This window comes from Strix uralensis, chromosome 1 (assembly GCF_047716275.1).
Source record: "Strix uralensis isolate ZFMK-TIS-50842 chromosome 1, bStrUra1, whole genome shotgun sequence".
Classification (NCBI taxonomy): Eukaryota; Metazoa; Chordata; class Aves; order Strigiformes; family Strigidae; genus Strix; species Strix uralensis.
This window is the reverse complement of record NC_133972.1, coordinates 53293370-53314772: the sequence shown is the minus strand read 5'-3', so window position 1 is coordinate 53314772 and position 21403 is coordinate 53293370. Positions and strand designations below refer to the sequence as shown.

The 21403-nt window shown below is 39.0% G+C and overlaps 1 protein-coding gene across 3 annotated transcripts in view; it reads right to left on the bottom strand.

Annotated features, from left to right (window-relative positions):
• Nucleotides 1–784: 784 nt before the first annotated feature.
• Nucleotides 785–21403, bottom strand: part of PDSS1 (decaprenyl diphosphate synthase subunit 1) — a 25208-nt gene continuing 4589 nt past the window's right edge. Inside the window, exons 1-9 of one of the 3 annotated variants that reach the window (XM_074866617.1) lie at nucleotides 20734–20864; nucleotides 15485–15579; nucleotides 13890–14031; nucleotides 12982–13093; nucleotides 12784–12893; nucleotides 5959–6039; nucleotides 5669–5782; nucleotides 1849–1929; nucleotides 785–1085 (exon numbers count right to left, since the gene is read on the bottom strand). In XM_074866617.1, coding sequence (XP_074722718.1) covers nucleotides 945–1085; nucleotides 1849–1929; nucleotides 5669–5782; nucleotides 5959–6039; nucleotides 12784–12893; nucleotides 12982–13093; nucleotides 13890–13988 — 738 coding nt within the window. In that variant the 5' untranslated portion in view covers nucleotides 13989–14031; nucleotides 15485–15579; nucleotides 20734–20864 and the 3' untranslated portion in view covers nucleotides 785–944. Of the gene's footprint in view, nucleotides 1086–1848; nucleotides 1930–5668; nucleotides 5783–5958; nucleotides 6040–12783; nucleotides 12894–12981; nucleotides 13094–13889; nucleotides 14032–15484; nucleotides 15583–20733; nucleotides 20865–21403 lie in introns of those variants that run through there. The other 2 variants (XM_074866625.1, XM_074866609.1) reach the window with 2 other exon arrangements.

The window sequence follows — 21403 nt, the reverse complement described above, 5'->3', positions numbered from 1 at the left end:
ATGCCCACCTGAGCAGGAAGGGCAGGCTCTCCTCAGGATACCACAAAGGGGGAACACACGTGACAGGAACTTAACCACTGTGTGAAGGGTTTGCAGGCAGAGAGAGCTAGAGACGATGAACTTCCCAGCTCAACAAATTTTGAGGCTTAAATAACTGAAAAGGAATGTGGTAGCACTGGATAATTTAATTACTGTAAGAGGAATGTGTCTTAACTTCAAAGCAGACTTCTAGGAGGGTACTGAATATAGAAATGAGTGATGGAAGGTGATGGAGTTGAAGCTTTGACTGGCTGTTGAATCATTCATTTTTAGAGAGTTAGAAATACTGAGCCTTTCATTTTCTTAGCTGTAGCAATCTCAAATTCTGCAGCTTTTTCACTGCTAGCAGGTAGCAACCAACAGCATACCTGTATTTCATTACGAACTGGAAAACTTCTCACTGATGTATATAACCAATCCAAGTCTACGTATGGTCTTTTATAGTAAACCAATTGCTGTATACACAGTTCCAGGTGCTTCTGTAGTTTAACAGCCAGAAAAGCATTCAAACCATCTCTCTTCACAGACCTTTATCAGACAGTAACATGCATGCTCTGTTTATTAGTGTGGACAAGTGAAATTTGGGACAACTTCAGTTCTTATACACTGATTTATATTTATTCTCATTGTGGCCTTTGTGCATCAGCATGTAAACATCTTCCCCACCCACCCACAATTAATAGGCCCCACTAAAACAATTGTACAGCACAGTTTGATTTGCTCTGAATTGTATGGCCTCCCACAATAAAACACTTTAAACATTTTTTAAAAAAAAGTAGAACTTCCAAAAAAAAAAAGTGTTTTAAAAAAATAATTTTTGGTAGCCTGTGTTGGAAGCAAATAACTTGAAGTAAATTTAGGCACAGTCTGGTAAGTAGCTGCCAGAACGAGTGGAAGGAGTTCTCTCACTTGTCGCGCAGGAGTACCATTTCTGTCAGCTGAATGAGGGCTTCTCTTTCCGGGGATGGCCGTAGTTTACTGATCTCTCTTGTAGCTTCATGGCAGTAGCGCTGGGCGAGGTAGGTTGTTTGCTGCACACCATCACTCTTAGGTAAGAAGACAGTTAAAGGTAATGGATAACTAGTCAGCCTCCCTCCTGCCTTTGCCTCTTCCAGTTACAGGGGGAAGTTTTCAGGTCAGTAAGCACCCTGAACATTTAATTATAGTCTGAAGGGGAAAGGAAGAGGATTCATTCTATGCTCATTGAATCCTCCATCTCTTCCCTAAAGTGTCAAAATACTAAAACTTACCCATGCTGAACTTATGTATGCTTACAAAACAACACTGCTATTAATAACATACTACTCAACAGGATTAGAAACTAATGGTTTAACCCCTCCCCTCCTGCCCTAAAGTTATATAAGAAAACAGGCTATCCTGTAAAAATAAGTATTAATTTTGCACAGACAATTACTCAAAGTCTTTTCAGACCAGAGTCAGTTAATACTGATGTGGAGTGTGCACTGCAGTTACAAGACTGACTGGTAATTATGTGCTGCTTACATCAGTTGTTGGACACAGCCACTCTTCACCTGAAGGAACTGAGTTCATGCGTAAGCTTTTCACTTTTATTATGTGAATTTTATGCTATTAGAGGGGAAAAAAAAAAGAAAAAATAGCTCTTCAGTACCTAGCATTGCTGCTAAAACACTGTCCCACTAAGACAGCTGATGGGTACTAACTTGGTGTTGCACAGAGCACGCTACTTAACATGTATTTGAAAATGCAGCCCTGCTGTTTTACTTCAGAGGCAATGAATTTCAGGAGGGACAGCACATATTGGTATCAAGTATTTGGTATTAGTCCTACCTGCAACACATATTTCCGAGCACGTTCAACGTCTCCTGGCTTACTGAATCGTCTCATTATCATAGCATTCATTTCTGGAAACTAAGCACAAAGGGAGAAGGTTTTGTACTGTTTATTTGTTTTCCATGCAGCTGCTTGCCATGCTAAGGTCAAAAAAACCCAAAGCACAGACCTCTTCCCCTGCCACTTGTTCCTACGGATACAGCTGTAGGTTAATACCTGCAATCTGCATGGGACTGTAGTATAGCAAAGCCCAAGCATTTAAATCTTAAACTAGCTGGCTCTGTTGGCTGTAGCCAGGTGGTAGTAAAGAAAAATGCCCTATATTTTGCACTTTCATATAGGTGTTAACCACATTACAGCAACGATCGAAAAATAAAAGTTATAAAAATGTGAGCATTACATTAATGTTTAGTCTCCTAATTAATACTAAATTTAAGTATTAAATACTTCTGCTTAGTTTTATAACTGTTGTTCACACTTTCTGGGTTACTGAGATCTCATCCCCTCCGCTAGCAGTTCACCCTTCAATGGATAATAAAAGTATTTTTAATACATCAGATAAGCCTCATAACTGTCATTAGCACCTGTCATCCCACCCTGTGGAGCAGATGATCCACTGTGGTAATTTCTGATGTGGGTACTTCCAGGTGTTCAATCTGGTTCAGGTATTCTTTTATGACAAATGAGGGTTACTGTTGGCACACTTAGACATACCATCTCTTCCGCCACAGCTACAGCAGAGAACCCAGGAGGTTTCGTTCCATCTATATCGCACAGTCCAACCTGTAAAACCCTTCATGATATCTTTGACCGTTAGATCTATCCACTTAGGCTTTCCATTCTCTGGTATTTTACATACACAGGACAGATTTTTTATAAGAGGAAAATGACAACTATAAGGTATTTGGCTTTCAATCACGTGGAGTCTGTAGTTAGTACTGCACACTCAATCCCCTACAAATCAGGTAGATAACTGAAGTCGGTTGTCTGAGAAGGTCACTGCATCAGTTATCTAAAGATGCAGGCACTTTCCTCAGACTGCCCAAAAATAGAAAAACCTGGTGCTCAACAAACAAAGGCCACAACTCAAGGCAGCTACTCTGCAGAAAAATTCTTTTTAAAGGAAAGAGATGTTTGTTCATCTTGTCTGAAAGGGTTATAGTCAAACAAAGATTATTTTATTACTGTACTGTAATCAATGATCTGCTTTCCTTGCACACATTTGGTCCTCAAACTGTAGATCTACAAACCTGTTAAGGAACAAACGTAGCATCCCTCATTGTTGTGGCATTTCCCTATTACTCAGAGGTAGTCTTCTTGGAAGATACATTTAGAAGTTTATTGGTGACTCATACTTGGCTTTCTCTAGACCCTCGCTTTCTTCCCATGTAATGACAATTTAATTGCAATGTTCATATAATCCATTTTCACATTATTTACATTTACAATGATATAGGATGCATGTGTTTTCATGTTTTATAGTTAAGCACTAAAGGATATAAGAATCCCCAAACCTGTAATTAGCAGATCTAATGAGCAGTATGTAAGCATTTGACAGAAATGCTTATAATAAAAATAAACTCTAATTCTTCAACTGTACTACTTCAAGAGTGGCTTTAGACTGAGCATATACTAGTGTATTTCCTTAAAAACTAATAATATTTTTTTTACTGAATGAACTAACTTTAAATACTGAATAAATAGGTCTTACATCAAGCTAAACATTTTTTTGTATAAAGGCTACTCCTTAATATTCTAATGCTCAAAGGTGTATTTTAGAGGGAGAAGAGAGGACAAGAAGAAAAGAAGGCTGTCACTGAAGATCCAGAGCACATTAAGAACTAAAGTATGTTTGTCAAGAAGACAACGTGAGGATTACCAGATATATTAAAGGATATGCAGGATAGCAGCAAGATTAATTCCAAGAAAAAAAGACTGCCTATAACTGACAATTACATTTTGGACTGTCTTCAAGACCTGGCTCAGGAATTTTTATTCTCAGATACAAATAGATGAAACATCTTTTAGGAGCAGCACAGATAAGTGTCTGTTGTATCTCCAATTTTTTTTAGCACTTATATCACTTAAGTCTGTAGTGCTGTTCTTCCAGTTTCTTGAAAACAACAGGAAATTTTCAGCAAAGAAGCCTTTCGGTTAATGCAGAAAACTTTGCAAGATGGTCAAGTTATCTTTCAATGCAAAATCATACGCTTCCCATCTATCAAAGATATAAATGAGGAAAAGCGTTTAAAAGTGACCTACAAAGAACAAGCAAGTTTTTAAAATAGAACCGACAGATTTTCTTCTTTTTGTATTTCCATGTTATGAACTCATTTATCTTCTAAAGCTAATTAAATGACAGATGAAGTTGAAAGTCAGACAGCCAACCCAAACAAATGAATGAAAGCATAGTTTTAATTAAAAAAATTGGAATATTCAACACCCACAAGACAACCAGTGTCACCCATTCTCTGCCAAAATCAAGAGTATTTGCAACATGTCCTTGTTTCTCTGCACAAGTAGCTTTAACACACAAACAAACCGACCATTTCGCAATTGCATCCTCTTTCTGTACTCCAGTCTCTCACTGTTCTTTAGACAACTCAGTTGCCGATGACTAATAAGATCCTGCCGCTTATCAACAAATTCTGAAATAATGATTCAAGAACAAGTTTTTGAAGCCCCCAGGAGGAACCGAGAACATGGAGGAGGTTGTTCTCAGCATGCATTTGTCTGCATTAAGTGGCTGATGCTCTTTGCTTTCCTGTCTTCTGACATAAATGTTCTCGTAAATGCCCAAAGGATGAGGAAACAAACACATGCATATGTTCCACCTCCCTCCACCCCAGGCTCTTTAAGAAACAGGGAAGTAAATGTCATGGGTTTTGTGTTTATTTTAAAGTATTTAAAACTTTTCCCATGTCAGGCTCTGCGCAATTCCAATGAGAGATCACAGACCAGAGCTACTGGAACTAGTTGTGCCAGTTTCTGTATCATGCTGTGAAGTCCAGAACGTAGGAACGACTGCTTTCTAAGTCCCAAATCTTCTTCCCTCAGGTGAACCAGAAGCTTGACCAAGGTGCATTAAACCAGTTTCTTCCCCTTCGATGGAGTAGCACCAATTTTAATGTTTCTTTTGGTCCTGCAGGCACTTCTGTTTTCCTTGTACACCTCCAAATCATTTTTAAGCCACTAAAAATCTTGACCAATTTTAAGCTTATTTTATTTATGATACTGCTTTTTCTCTTACCCAATCTACTATTACATTTACCTCCAGGAGGGAAAGCTTCCTTGGATAAGACTCAAGGACAAAGAGGTGAAGAGATCAAGTCCAACAGAGGTGCCCACCTAAAAGCTAGGCAGATTTAAGTTCTTGGCTCCAGGATGGATACAAATCCCAGAACTTGGCAAAAAGCCTACACACATAGTCAAGCCTGGGGAGCCAAGATGTCTCAGGAAAAAACATAAGCAAGAAGCTACTTAGGAATAACCTGCAGAAAACATGCAAAAACTCTCAATACCTGCCCCTTTGCAAAGGTTAAGCACTTCAACTGGGGCAGCAAAAGACTAGTGCTGCTTTTGATACAAGAGCCTAATGAAAAGAGAACTTGTGTATGAAGGCATTTCTCAGTCTGAAAGAACATGCGAGTGCACACTAAATCCAGCTGATCTTGAACACTGATTTTTTTTCACACGTGCCCAGGCCATGCTCATCACTTACACTGTGGACTTGATGGGTTCGAGCTGGACCTCCATGAGTGCTGTGAAGAGCAGTGAACACCTTTTGCTTTGGGGAAATAGATTCCTGCTGACTTACCTGTCGACAAGCAAACAAGACAGGGCCTGTGGCTAATCCAAGCTTGAGATCTGCTGCTGTTGGTTTCCCCAGGTGGTCGGCACACGATGTAAAATCCAGCACATCATCTATTAGCTGGAAAGAGATAAACATACAGATTATTTTAAAACTTTTTTTTTTTTTTAAACAAGAACTAAATACAGAATAATCCTTGTTAAGAGAAGATTTATAAGAGGGATTAAGACAGCCCACTTTGATTTCTAAGGAAGAATTTAGATTCTAGATTTCCTTTAATTCAAGAAAAGCACTACCTGAAAAGCTATTCCAACATTTCTTCCATACTGGTATGCAATCTCATGAACTTTGGGATCAGGGCAGCCTAGAATTGAAACCTGAAAAGAAAGAAAAAAAACAACCAAACAAACAAACAAAAAAAACAAGTAAAAAGAAAGCTTTAGTTACCATCCACTTTTAGTCTCTGACCATAGGTGTGACATAGCAAACACAGACAGTAGGGATCTGGGAAAGGAAAAAAGCTGACTCGGTAGCACATTCTTGCTTATCTCTGTTCATGGATACACACAATTAGCCAAGCTGATTAGAAAACAAGGCTGAACAGCAGTGCAGTTTTAAAAATATATTCAAGTCTGAAAAGAGATTAGCTTTATTAAATATTTATCAGACTTAGAAATTACAATGCAAGGATGAAGAGAGAAGAAATGTGGAGGCACTGCACATGTCAGCTAGTAATCATATACAGTCCAGTGACAGGGGAATTAAATTTATTACATATATAAATAAGCCAGGGGATAACTGGAGGTCAGAAAACAGATAATGGATTTTACATGCCTCATAAAAGATCCACAAAACTGGATGTGTTGCACCCTCGTATAGGAGGAACAGTTGAGATAAGGAAAACTATTTTTAAGGGCAATGTTAACTGTAACTGAATTGCTCAGGAAGATGAGCTGATTAGCTTGCAGACAAAGGTATCAAAGGGATAATTAGCGGCAAAGACAAGACAGAGAATGAAAAAATTATACCAAACTAGACAAAAGTATCACTGAGATAAACAAATAAAACATTTTAACTGAGTACAGATAAAGGAATTTACTTGAGAGACAGAAGTTTTGCTGAATAAACTCCACAAAGCTTAAATACAGGACACAGTTAAGATTTGAGAATGAGTATCTTGCCTCAAAGTATGGGCACTTATGCTTTTGCATTTATGTATTGATTATACACTTTGCAAAATGAGGTTGGTTACATTTAAATACTCAGATTTATTTCAGCCTCCAATAAAGCAATTCGGAACAGGGAGCAAAAATCCATCCTGGTTTACTGCAGACATTCCAAAGCTGCTATGACTAATGGAAGGAGTGAAGATACATTTTACTTAATGTGACGCTAAAAATACATGCTAGGAAAACCACAACATGAAAATATCTGTGTGTGTGTGTGTGTGTGTATATATATATATATATATATAAATTCCTCTCTAAATTATGTAAGGTAGCATCATTAAAAAGAAAAAAAAAAAAAAAAAAATCAACCCCAAACTAAAAGCAAGTCCAGTAGTAGCTTTGAAGGTGAACATGAAGATGGAAGTAAGAAACAACATTATACCCCTAATAAATGTGATGCAACTCACACAAGATTAGAAACTATTTCATGCATCAGTGCATTTCGTAACTGAGCATCATAACGTTTCCCAGTCATAACCTGCAACCGTGGATAACAGTTAAAACCCAGGGGAATCTGGATGCCTGAGGCATTAGCAGCATCTCACATTTCCCGATTTTATTTAAAAGAGGAACATAGTGTAGCAGGAAAATAACGCTACTTATGTCTAATCATAAAAAGTCCTGAAGGCTATTAAAACAGAGTGAACTGCAAATATGAGATATTTAAATAGATGTTGCTAGGGACTATTAAACTAGAACATTTGCCCTTTTATCCTCCTTTTGATGCTTGGCTCTTAAGTCTCAGTATTTGCCGAAAGAGCTGACATCTTCTACTGCTGTACCATGCCTAGCAAACTTTTGGCTGCTTTTGTAATATAAATCAAATAATATCAGCGAGGCAGGGGGACTGTGTCTACCCTGTTTCAATGAAATCTTTACCTACCACCAGAGTTCATGTGAAGAATTAAAATATGGAATTCAGAAGAGCAGTGACAAAATTGTGATTAATGGCAAAGGGTCAGAGTAGGCACAAGTTGGTAGATGGGGCGAGGAAGTGCCATGTGAAGAGAAGAGCTTTCTCATTTAATCTGAAAGGTCAGAGCAGAGCTATTCCTGTAGGTGGGCAGTTTTCTGGGGACACAGACATTACCTATATGAAGAATCACAGCAGATTATGTACATTCAAAAACAGAGGCATGAGTTACAGAATGTAACACAAGAAAAATTCATCAATGCAGAATTAATTCTTGCATCTTTGCAAGAGAAGACCTTCATAGCTCCTTCAGGTTATGAACATTTCTGAAGACAAAAAAAAAATTTAAAAATCCAGGAGATTGATAAGCCTATCACACCTCAAGTGAGCAACTCTGTGGCCACGACCACATCATAAACCTGCAACATGACTGGGTCTTCATATACCAGGGAGTTCTTTCAGGAGCCAATTTCTCAAATTGCTCTTGCAGATTATTGCCCCCATCTGGACACTCACTGGGATGCAGGCAGGCAGCCCTGTCCCAGTCAGCCTGTCACTGAGTGATGAAGTTTAACTGAAGCCACACTGGGATAACAGCGTGCATTTACAAATACAAAATCAGGATAACAATGTCAATATAATGATATATGTTCAAATGATAAAGCTCACCCTTTGAAAACATCCTATAGCTCCCCTGGTATGACTGGTTGATTACAAATTTAATCTTGCAAGAATTCAGAATTCTCCTTCACTAAATCCTGATGAAAAATTCTTCCTAACACCAAGTGGAACAAGTTCTTTAGAAAGGTTTTTGAATTCTGTAAAGCAATTCAATCTGCTTGGCATTATTTCAAACACACTTTTTAAAATAAAAAATTGTTTCTACTATTTTATGTTACATGAGAGACTATAAACCAATCTTGCCTCTTTACTGAGTTTCACATCCATAAAACATTCTAACAACAGCTCTGGGCAGATACACCCTGCTCTATTATTTATCATGTGAGAATATGGCAGCTGGAGTTGAAAGCACTTGCACATCTATATCAGTGCCCTTTAGGTCAGAAAGGAAAACCTGCTGCTGGGCAGGGATATGCTTGTGTGAACAGTACAAGAGGTGTTTGCTCTCATACTCCTGGATTTGTGGACACCATGGAAAGGAAAAGGCTCTAAAACCTTCCCCTTTTCCATGCTTTCTCCTTCATGCCCATCTCCTGAAGCAGTCGGGATTCTGCCTTCTCATTTGTGGCTCATCCACCTGTTTTTCCAGACAGGAGCACTGTTCCGCTTTCCAACAGAATTGCAGCATAGTTTAGGTTGGAAGGGAACTCTGGAAGTTATTTGGTCCAGTCATCAGCTCATAGCAGAGTTTACTGGTTGCTCAGGGCTGTGTCGAGTTCTGAGCCTCTCCAAGGATGAAGATCCCACACCCTGTCTCGGCAACCTGGTTCCAGTGTTTGACCAACTTCAGTGAGAATTTTTTCTTAATAGCTAACAGAATTTTTCCATGGTACAGCTTGTCCCTTCCCTGCTCATGTCTCCATCATCTCTATGCCCTCCCATTACATAGCTGGAGACAGCAAGAGGATTCCCCCCTTAGCCTTGGGGGACTAAAACTAAACCAGCTCTTGGCATATCATTTGCTCCAGCCCCCAGCCATCATGGTGGCCCTTCACTGAACTCACTCCACAGTGTGAATGTCTGTCTTGTAGGAGGGAGCCCAGCCTTGAGGTCTCACGTGTGAACAGAGGAAACCAGTCACTTCCCTTCAAGTGCTGGCTACACGGGTAGCGATGCAGCCCAGTATGTGCTTATCCTTCACCGCTGCAGGGCGCACCGCTGACCTCTCCTCCAGGCTCTTCAAATCCTTTTTGGTAACTACTCTTGGGAAGGGGGCTATAAAGACCTACCTGGGAGAGGAAGATGTCTACCCAGCAGAAGCCTCCCCCAGCAGACAACTATTTTGTCCTGAGTCTCCATTTTCATGTGTTTGATCTTTTCTCAAGTAATTAGTATTTTAACATGTTAACCAAGTACTTGTTTATGAAGAATTGTACTTTCACAGAAGTGAAAATCAATTGCCTGAATATTTGTGATATATTTGTGCTAATCTTTTTCATAGCAAACATTGTGAAGAAGAAATATCCCCAAAGGAGTTACTGTATTTTAAGTAATAAATAAGGAAATTTACTGGTTGTAATATCTGATGTTACCGGTGCTATCACCCTACATCTGTGACTGGACTTTACGGTAGTCTGCATGCCTAGTTGGGGGGTGGGGGGGGGGGTGGTGTCAGTTTTGCTGGTGGGGCTCAGAGGTCTTATTTTCCTAGACACCAGTTCCACACCCTGGTAGGTTTTTCTGACGGAGCCCTGCACACACACCAGACTATGAACTGGTTAAAGCAGAAGCGCACAGGTAGATCCAGAGCTGCAGACTATTCCTCTTCTTCAGTCCCTAAGGCAGACCTTCTATACGCAGCCTTGCTTTACACAAGGAGCCTGCATGCTTTCTCGTAATAGAGGAATCAAGAATCTCTAGTGCAACTTTTCACTTATCTTAAAACAAGCATGATTTAATCCCTCTTCTGAAAGTATGCTGTGCAAAATATAAACAGTGTTATGAGGGTTAGGAATTCACATTACAGCAGGATAAAAAAAGACAGAAAGAGAACCTGCTCAGCTTATTTTGCCGTCTCCAGCTTGCCTGATGACTAATTGAAATTCCACTTCAGCTTTATTGTTTCTGAATTCTTGAACCAAAGTCACCTCTCATGTTTCTCTGAAAAATGCCTTTCAGTAACTAAAGCTTCAGTGACCCTCTGGGCCATCTGCCACCATTTCCTTTTGCAATGTATTACTTTGACTGCAACTTTGGTAACATTCCCCCATGCAGAACTATTGTAGAAATAAACTGCAGACTAGGATGGCTCTAACATCTTGAACAGACTGTTCTGTCCATTAAAAAATTATTTTGGTAACTTAAAGGACTTTTGATTTAAATGCGGTAATGCTTTGGCGATGCAGAAGGTATCTAATACAGTGACTAGACCAGTGTTGACAGACTAACTATTACCTCGTTTAGACATTTTTCCAGGAATACTCTACTTTTCCATCCCTAAGGCATGACACTGTAGAATTCTAAGATGCCACCTGAACTTGTTTGACATGTTCTTTCCAGTCAATACTTTTATCTTATTTATGCACAGAAACAAATCACTGGTTTTTTTCTGTCATTAACAGGAACTGAACTGCTTCTAATGACACACTAGCCTGGTTGTAACTGATGTTCTGAAAACCAATAATCTCTCTCCTTAGCTTTGTCCCTGAAAACAAGATGTGAATACTCTTGATTCCCCAACTGAATTTCCTTTCAAGCTAGAACTGATGATCCTGTTTATCATTTTCACTACAGAAAACAGAAATCCCTTGATTCCATCCTTTCCCTTAGTAGCCAAAACTATCTGAGCAAAAAAACCCACAACACCCCTACTCCCCTCCAAAACCCCCACAAATCCCAAACAAAAAAGAAAATCCCCTTTTCACTGCTATCAATAGAGTTGTCCTACTCCACGCAGAAAGAAACTGAGGGAGACATATATATACACAAAGTCATTGCTACTGTGTGCAATAAGTATGGTTTTGCCATAAAGACAGACCTTTCTCCTGTTTTTCATTTATAACATAAATTTTACTGCATATAAAATTAAGAGTAATTCGGCAACAGAACAACTCAGAACAACCACTAGAAGAAAAGCAGCCAAACACTCCTTTCTCCAGCATCACGGCCACAATTTGGAGGGAAGTGCTTAAATCCTTAACTCTTGCGAGTTATGAGAAGGAAAAAACTCAAAATAGCACCTTTGTAAGGAGAATCCACCCAGTGGGAAGGTGATTTCTTCTTCTATCTGTGAAGCTTCTTTTAGGAAGACTGACAAAGTGAATATAAAAACTTGCATGTTTTTATTGGGGTAGCAGAATAATGTGATGCTCCTTACTAGTCCAACTGCCCACTAATATAAATGAAGACTTGCAAAGGGAAATTCTTGCCAGGGTTATACTGCCATTAATATGAGCAATCCAGAAGACTTAATTTCTTTCCTCTGACTAGAATGAAAGATATTTTCCCTCCTCACAAAATCTGTGTGTCTCATTCTATATGATCCTTTTGATTTAAGCAATTTTCAACTGCTCCCTATTGCACAAATGTACCAATTCTGTGAGAACAAAGGAGGATGACTTAACACTAGCACAGATTTTTAGTTTAATTTTCTTAGAACTCCCTCTTGCTATAGCATACACCAGCTATACTGCTTTTAATTAAAAAAAAATTGTAACTCTCTTTTGGGGTGAAATTTTTGCCCACCTTCTCCATTTTCTGCACTAAAACTAAACATGTCTTTTGAATAAGAACATCCATCTTGCATCAGATCTTTCTGTAATGAAATAACAGATCTGAGTGACAGACAGGGTTATAGCAATTAATAGTTAAAACCCCAGACAAATCAAGAAGTACATGCTTCTGCTCTTTCACAATGTAGAGTATGCACAAATAGTTGTTTCCTCCCACTGTTATCATTTAAGGTCTCACTCAGCACCAATGAGTAGGACTAGATGTCAAAGAAGACTTAAAATCAAATTACAGGCTCAAGAATTATCAACTGAGATTAAAAACACTGTCTCAAAGTTGCAGAATTTTAGAAATTAAAGGCTGCCACTGTAAACTTATTTTGATTCAAGTGAGGATAACAATAAATCTGTGTTTGAATATAAAACAGAAAAGAAAAAGTGAAAGCCAATATTGAAGGCTACACAGCTGAACTGCGATAAAATGCAATCTCAAACCCATTCACATTCTGGCAGAATACCATTTAAAGGGTTTGCTTTGGAGGGTCTCCAGAGAAAACAGCAATAACTAGGAGTTTAGCTGTGAAGCTTACAGTATGGTATGTTAACTTTAGAAGAGACAGACGTACATACTGCTTTACAACTGTTTGCTATAAGACTTGCAGTCTTCTTAAAAGTCTTCTCGAGGTAGTGAGCAAATCTCTCATTCTCATTTTCCTTGGAACCCAACTGGAGGAATTCACCTAAAGAATTGCACAGATGGGAGTTTTTATTTGTGGGTTTACTGCTTAGGCAAGCAAATCTGAAGATAAAAATAGAAAAAAACCTTACCACGCACCAGATCTTCAATCACCTGAGTTAGAACAGAGATGATAGTAGTGTTTCCAATTCGTGCCAAAGCTACGGAAGCAGCTGAGAGGATGAAGTCACCAGCTAGAACAGCCTAAGAATAAAAAAAAATAATTGATCTTTTAAGTCTTTTCCTGTAAGTGCTAGTACAGACAATACCATTTCCTTTATTTGGCAGGTCTACTCACATCACATCATTTTCCTACATAAAGCACACAGATCTCCTTGTAAGAGAGAGGAAACAGAAGATAACCAAATATTAAAATTCAAAGCATTTTAAAATTCCTATCTTATAGTGCTGTTTATAATTTTCTATATAAGCACTGTCCTCCCTGTATGCAATTATCTGAATGTGTTTGCCTGTGAAGTTTTTTTGAACATTACTTCTGTATTTGACCATTCTGTTGTGACTGTTATGCCTTGTTAGCTCTGAGTTGCTATGCTAAATTCTGATGCATCAGCAGCGTACTTCTTTTCTTGCATTTTCTGATTAAGACCTTCCTTTTAATACTCTATGAAGAAACACCTCTCTCAAAAAAATAAAAAAATTTCATGCTGACTGAAAACCGTTTTGCATTTACTACTGAATCAGAGTAACATATAGTGTTCTGGATGAGGTACAAGTTCAAAGTATTCCAACAGCACTGCAGAGAATAGCATAGGGAACATAAAATCAGTAAGAATCACTCTACAATCACACATTATCTAACGCTTCCCACAGTTCAGAAGAGGAACACACGTTTGTCTTACCCACAACCTGTGTACACCTCTTCAAACCTTTCCTGGCATATCCCAAGACTGTGCCTGGGGACAATAATGTGACAAAAACCCTAGGTATTTGTGCTCTGCTGAAACTCAACAGCAAGTCTTGCCCATAATGGCAAACTCACCTTCCTCTCTCCCCAGATTTGGTTGACTGTCATTTTTCCTCTGCGAGAATTTGCATCATCAATAACATCATCATGAACTAGGCTAGCTGTGTGGATCATCTCAGCAATTATGGCCACAGAGCGCTGGCTTGCTTGCACCTCCCTAAAATAAAAAACAAGAACTGTCAAATAATTAAACCAATTGTATGTGGTGCAATACACTAAAAGAAATCTCTACTAAAACCAAACAAAAAATGTTTTTCTGAAAACAGCTTTTGCAGCTTTTTCCATGGTCTGAACCCCATCTTTCACACCTGGAATTAGGAAGATGAGAAAAAGTAAGATCATGTTAGTACAGTAAGTGCAATGGGACATTTCCATCCTTATTAGGCCTGTTTCTGCCTTGCTGCATTAACAGTACTGCAAAACTCTTGAGTTATTCACTCTAATCCCTCTAAATCCAGACTGCAATAAATAGCACAGCATTGAGGATGCTTGATTCCAAGAAGATGGAAATCTGGAAAATGGCAGAGAAAAGAATGCCAGGTAGCTTTGCAGGTGAGTTTTAAGTTTCCCTTATCTTTGTGTTGCTTTACCTGAAAGACACAGCATCACAAACTCTCCAAAGCTGGCTAACTCTACTAACCAGCAAGCTGGAGAGATCAGCAGGCACAGAAACCTGTATCCTACATCTGAAAGACATAACTCATGGACCTTATCCTTTATGTTATCTGAGTACTTTAAGACCTCAGAGGTTCTTCAAAAGCCTGAGGAATTAACTGGACTTACACTGCAGTCACACTAACTACCTAAGGCTTACTGAAATTCAGTCTTTGGGAAGTTCTAACACTGATGATTCAACTCTCAGTAGTTCACACCTACTTTATTTTTTAAACTAGGTGAAAAGAAGGTAATGGAAGAACATAGAAGCAATTATCTAGGGAACAAGGTTGGCAAATTGAACATAAAAAAGCCAACCTAGCTCACACAAAGGACCATCTACCCTAGTATCCAACTTTTTTTCTACCTGTTTTCATCATGGGTTGAATGCAGGATACCAGGAATGGCTATCCCACTCAGCCTTGCCTTATAGCTGTTAACAAGCCCACATGGACGTTAAAAATATGCCACAAACTCGACAAAAGAAAAAATTACTTCTGATATGTAGATACTTTACTTCTGGTACACAGATAAAGGAGCAAATCACACTATTTTCCAGCAAAACAGAAGAACTGAGAGAAACAGAAGATAGTAATTTCAGCTCAGCTGAAGGGCATTTCAAATCTTCTTGCATTCCCTGTGTCTATTAAAATCTAGTGATTAATCACAAAATGAAAGAACATCTTGCAGTCTGCTGACATAACACTGCCTTCTGACACCTACCTCTATGCAAAACTCTGCATTGCTGTCAGTGGGAGTTCTACACTCTGAACAATAGCAGAATGTGTGGCTCATAGGCTCTGAAAACTGGCTTTTAAACAACAGAAAATAAGAGCTGGAAACCTTCACGGTTGTTTGAAGGTAAGTTTTACTGTGGTCTAGTAATTTAGTCAAATGCTAGTTCAGTGCAAATAGTTTTCCAAAATAAACTATTGTTACCAAGTAGCAGAACTTACCTTCAAAAAACTGTAAAGGTCTCCAGCCTCTTTCATGCACAGGTCTCCTTTTGGGGACTCCCTTTTTCATTAATTATGTCAGCAGACTGGACTTCCTGCTGGGAAGTAGCAGTAAATGGCAAGACTCACCGACATACCAAAATCTTTCAGTAGAAAATGAAGACAGCACAAGGACAGACATTTCAAAAGCGAGTTTTGAAAAGTTCTGCATTATAGTGCATTTCATCTCTGACAATGACTAAAAATGGCATAGGAATGCTCATGGTTCATGTGTCTGGTTCCCAGAATGTTATATCAAACGTGACAATTTAACCTGAAAGGGTTTTTTTAAACAACTATTTCTGCAAGGTCTCAAGCAAGGTTCTTCCCATCGCTGGCAAAAAATTTTGCAATAGTTTCCTACAAACATCTTGTGAGAGTAATTCTGAATCAAAGCATGTCTATTTCAGGGAAAACACAGGATCCTTCTCATTCCCTGCCATTTTGCATTCTGCTTCTCCTGCAAAACAAAAGCAAAACTCCTGCAAAACAAAAGCAAAAAGCAGCAGTAACTTAAGTCAGTAGGTAACTGGGTCCCCACAAATCCAGTAAGTGGAAAGATGCCATTTTTAGGTCATTCTCAAAGTAAAGGCACCCCAAGATGACATATATTTACACAAAATCTTTATACATCTGTAAGTTTATCTTTTTACACATGCCTTATATTCATTTTTAAGTCCTTGATCATGTTCTATTTTTCAGTAGGACTCCCTGCTTGATTCCATGGTAAACTTTTATAGACCTACAGTACCCTGTGGTCTTTTAAATTACAGAACTTGTTTCATGTACACTGAACAAGACCAAGGCTGATCTTATAGGTTAAAAAAATCCAAACCAAACACAGCTCTCCTTCTAAATATCCCTCTTCAAAAAAAAAAAAAAAAAAAAAAAAGGCAGGGGGAGTACATGACTACATTACTCAAACCAACACAATTTACACATTTGCATCCCACAACAAAAAGTTTTGCAATGCATTTGCCAGTAAGTATATATTGCCAGTTTAAAGACAGGAAACGTGCAAAAGAACTTGCAAAATTTCTGTGTTATGACCACACTCCTCAAAGTAAGTTTTTGCTGTTAAGCCCCTGTGGCTGAAAGAAATGAACATTTCAGAAACACAATGTGAGACACGGAAGAGCACTGCAAACTAGGGAAAGCGTAGAGAACGGGATGTGTTAACACGGGAGCAAATTACGGAAGAGCTGAAAACCAGCATACAGTACAGGCATCTGACAACCCTGATTTGGAGGAGCGAAAGAGAAGAGAACTAAGGTTGCTGGCAGGTCCGCGTATCTTTCGGAAATTCTGTTCTATCCAGTTTAGCCAGGTCATTATACTTTAGTATTTCTCACACTATTCCGATGCATTTATTTCCCTTTTTTCCCCCCTAAATCTTTTGCGCTCACTATTTTCTCTATTGAGATGTCTCTGCACTTCTTTGGCCTTCTCTTATTTGTTTGTGTCTCTCATTTTGGTTGTAGAAATAGAAATAAAAACTCCTATTTGCAAATGCCTCTGGAGAATACACCCTAAACAGAAACATTAGGTCCAGTCAGGCTAAGTGATTCTGTGAAATTCTGCACACAGGTATGTGAAGAAATGCCAGAGGATGTGTGAAATTGAGGTTTTGCATGACCTCAGCTTAAACTCTTTACAACAATTCTCACTCTTGCACAAAGCTAAGTTGCTATCATTAAACACAAAGCCATTGCCCAAGGGACCTAAGGATTCAGGGTTGGACTCTGACACCTGCATCTTCAAGGGAAAAAAACAACATACCAGCACAGAACAATCTGAATGCTTCAGACACTCATCTTTTTGACTGTAGTTCAGATGCTTTATAGAACTGTCATTCTCCTTATTATGACTATAATAAAGTGACCTCACTCTAGAAAGACAATTAACCTGCTGAGGGCATTCTAAATACCGAGCCTTCCTCAAATTCAAACGTAAATGATCATGTCACCTAACCTCTAAGCAGAGCTACCTGGGTGTTCCTCTCCATTCACTTGAGAAGTCTCAGCTATCCTAGTGGGGCTCTGTGAAGACAAAGAGTTCTCTGTGAACTGCCTCGTAAGATCAGGACCAATAACCTTACAAAGTTGTGTTCTGTTATTTTAACAGCCAAACAAGGAAGAGTATTACCTTTTCTACTAATATTGCACAGAAGAAAAATGAAAAAAAAAACCCACAAAACCAAAACAAATGAAAGACCAGGTAAAGCATTCTGGGTCCAGCAAATTATATGACAGTTGAAAATGACAGCAAGATGAAGCAGAAACTCAACATCAGTAACACAAACCCCAGAGGCAGAATAAAAAAGTGCTAGGGATGAACAGCACAGGATATTGGCTCACCTCACAAGTCTACAGATGTGGCCAGTATCTTTGATTACATATGTGGGAACAAAAGCTTCAACAAAGACAAACAAGTCTGGGATAAGAATCAATATTAACTGAGGAAAGAATGATAAAATGGTTTAAGGGAAATGACAAGTTGAAAGAGGAAAAACATCTTAAAAAAAATGCCTGGAGAAGCAGAATGGAAAGCAAGTATTTTCCTCCCTCAGGTCCATAGCAGAGTAGCAGAGTTACAAATATGCAGTGTTTCCTCCTCTGCATATACAATTTTCCTCACAAACAGTAAAAAGTTGGAAGAAAAATTTGTCACCTGGAAGCAATGCTGCTTTAAGAAGCAACAATAATGAAACCAGTATGAGTGTGAACTGGAAGTTATGTATATACAAAGCAAGTGTAACACAGCCTGTTTCAAGAAGCTTAAAAACAAGAGAAGAAAATGCCCATAAAACTCATCAACTCACAGTAAGTGGGTAGCCACAATATGAAAGTATATTCTTTTGGCATGACCTACTCAACCCTCAAAGGACACTGGTCATCATGCATGCACCAAAAAGCAGTACACTGGAGACTTGTATAAACTTATGTGAATTTTAATTACAATCATAGGCTTAGAGAAAAGTGGCAAGAGGCAAAGAAGAGGAAGGTAAAGGTAAATACCCCGGGATTTCATTCTCTTCCTTTGCTTCCTTCTGTTCTCCCTACTCAGAGTTTCCTTCTAAAAACATGACAGAGATAGTGACTCAGTCTGTCCTTACAGAAGGAACATTCAGATTAATGAGGAGGCTTTTAAACATTAAACGTAATTTGGAGATGCAACAGATGTACAAAAGCTGCCATGGGCAGCTGCCACACGGGCATCCATAAATCAGAGCGCTTATGCTGAGGATTGGCTACTGCAAAGCAAACACCTGCCTCAGGCATATGTGGCACTTGAACTCTGAGATCACACTTTCTTGCTGGCATAGGGCAGGTCTCAAAATTGGTCCTGATGGTTTCAAGACAGCATAACGCATGGACAAGAATATGTTCATGAGCATATACGTATGTCAAAAGACAGCGAATATGCTTTGAGCACAGAAAGGCAAATTCACTTCTTTCTACAGCTACTTCTTGTCTTTGATTCACTGCTCACTCCCTACACTGTATGACATCAATTCCAGCCTTCTCAGTATTGCATGTACACTACATAATTTCCTTTATAAGCTTTTCATGCTACACACTAGACTGCGACAAAACCATTTTTCCTGTTATTCTGACTAGAAGAATGCTCCAAAAACCCACTGTCCCAGCTGTTAAAAGTCTCCTCCTAAGTTTCCACCCTCTTAGCAATACTGCCCTTTGTCTTAAATAGCTCTTTCACCCCTATCCCTGATAAATTTGTAGACCACAACTCCTTCATTCTCCCTGATCTTTGCAGTCCATCCCTCCCAGAGAAGGTAGATGCAAATCACACTGGGGTTACGCCCTAATGGGACACTCATGAGCCTCCAAGCTCAAGCAGAAATTTTTGTTTTATTGTACTTCCTTTCATTCCACCACAGATGGTCACTCATCAAGAATGATTTTGTCATCAAAAAGTGCCATCATCACGCTCCTACTTTTCATGTCAAGACCACTCCTGAAAATATTAAGCAAATCAGTGCTGTGACAAAGAACATCCTTGAGGAGTTCTACAACCAGTATTGTTCCTTTTGCTACCTCTAACACAATGACAAGGAGCAGTACTGAACGGAGAACAGAATCAGGCTGGAGCAAAGTTCATTAATCCTGGACAACATTTTCCTAAACCAAAAGGAATTGGAACACAGAGGACAGGACTCTGATAAACTAGGTATTGCTTTCTCCTTCGAAATTATATTCACATAGGAGAGGGTATACCGGGACGGGTGCTGTATCAAGCAGCAAAATATATGCTGTGCTCTGAGGTGGAAAACAAGTCCAACAAGGCATTAACCTACCACTAAGGAAAAAATGATGCAAGAGCTGAGAGAAATCACTTAAGACTGATAAATTAGTCTAGGAATACTTCTGGCAAGGGACCAAAGATTTCATATTTGAAATTCTATATGAGGGAAGACTAGAAGCATAGCTGGAAGGAAGAAAACACTCCAGCCAACATCTTTCCTCAAAATGCAAATGTAACTGATAGGAACGTGTGGAGAGAAGTGTCTGCAATCAGTCAGAACAAGGAGTGATAGAGAGTGCAGGGCAAGCATGATGTTCTGCTCAGTTAAAACCACCTTCAAAAGAAAAGTAACTTGAAGAGCATGAGGATTACACCAGCTCTAAGCTTAGAATCTTACATTAAATTGTAGAAACTTGCTCCTAGAGGGGGGAAAAGAAAAATCTCTGACTGTTTTGAATCTCACAGCTTTGAATATAATCATACCACCTGCTTACTGGCTCTTCTGCATAATTACAGAAACAGCTATGAAAGTCTCTTCTTGCAGCGAAGTTATTACCTGTGACAAGAGTTTAATAGCTACAGGAGTGGCTACAAATGAAAAATACTTTTAATTAAGTTCATATAGCTACAAGGAGTATTAAAGGTTCTAAAAAAGAAATTATCTAAGAACATAAAATTGACTAAAAGCCTTATAAAATCAGAATTTGGCAACATTATTTATCCATCAGCAGTTACAACTGCAGCATAGTCCACAATTTTACACATGGAAGCATGTAATAAACACAGTAGTTCCTTTTGCACTGCTAACTACAAAAATACAGCTTCATGATGGAACTTAAATTCAGGTTTTAGTGAGGACCTTTTTATTTTCATTAAGTTACTAGAAATTTTTCAGGAACACAAGAATGATAAATTTCAAGTATGATATATTACCACATACTCACCTGGAATTATTATGGTGAATGTTGCAAGCCCTTGCCATTAGCACCACAATCATTGGTCGAAAGGCCTTTCCTTTCCCATCAAAGTAATAATCACACATTTCCTTAAGTTCTGCTGTAGATACAAGTAATTCCTATAAAAAGGAAAAGAATGTATCAGCATAAAAGTCACAAAGCAAATCTGTTTAGCATACGCAAAGCAGTGTGCATGTATACCATTATTGCCAGTATTTTTTTTTAATTTTATTTTTATTAGGGACCTTAAAGATCATCTAGTTCCAACCCCCCCGCCCCCGCCACGGACAGGGACACCTTCCATTAGACCAGGTTGCTCAAAGCACCATCCAACCTGGCCATGAACACTTCCAGGGAGGGGGCAGCCACACCTTCTCTGGGCAACCTGCTCCAGTGTCTCACCACCCTCACAGGAAAGAATTTCTTCCTTATGCCTAATCTATATCTACCCTCCCTCAGTTTAAAACCATTACCTCTCATCCCATCACTACACTCCCTGATAAAAAGTCCCTCCCCATCTTTCCTTGTAGGCCCCCTTGACGTACTGGAAGGCCGCTATAAGGTCTCCCTGGAGCCTTCTCCAGGCTGAACAACCCCAACTGTCTCAGCCTGTCCTCACAGGGGAGGTGCTCCAGCCCCCTCATCATCTTTGTGGCCT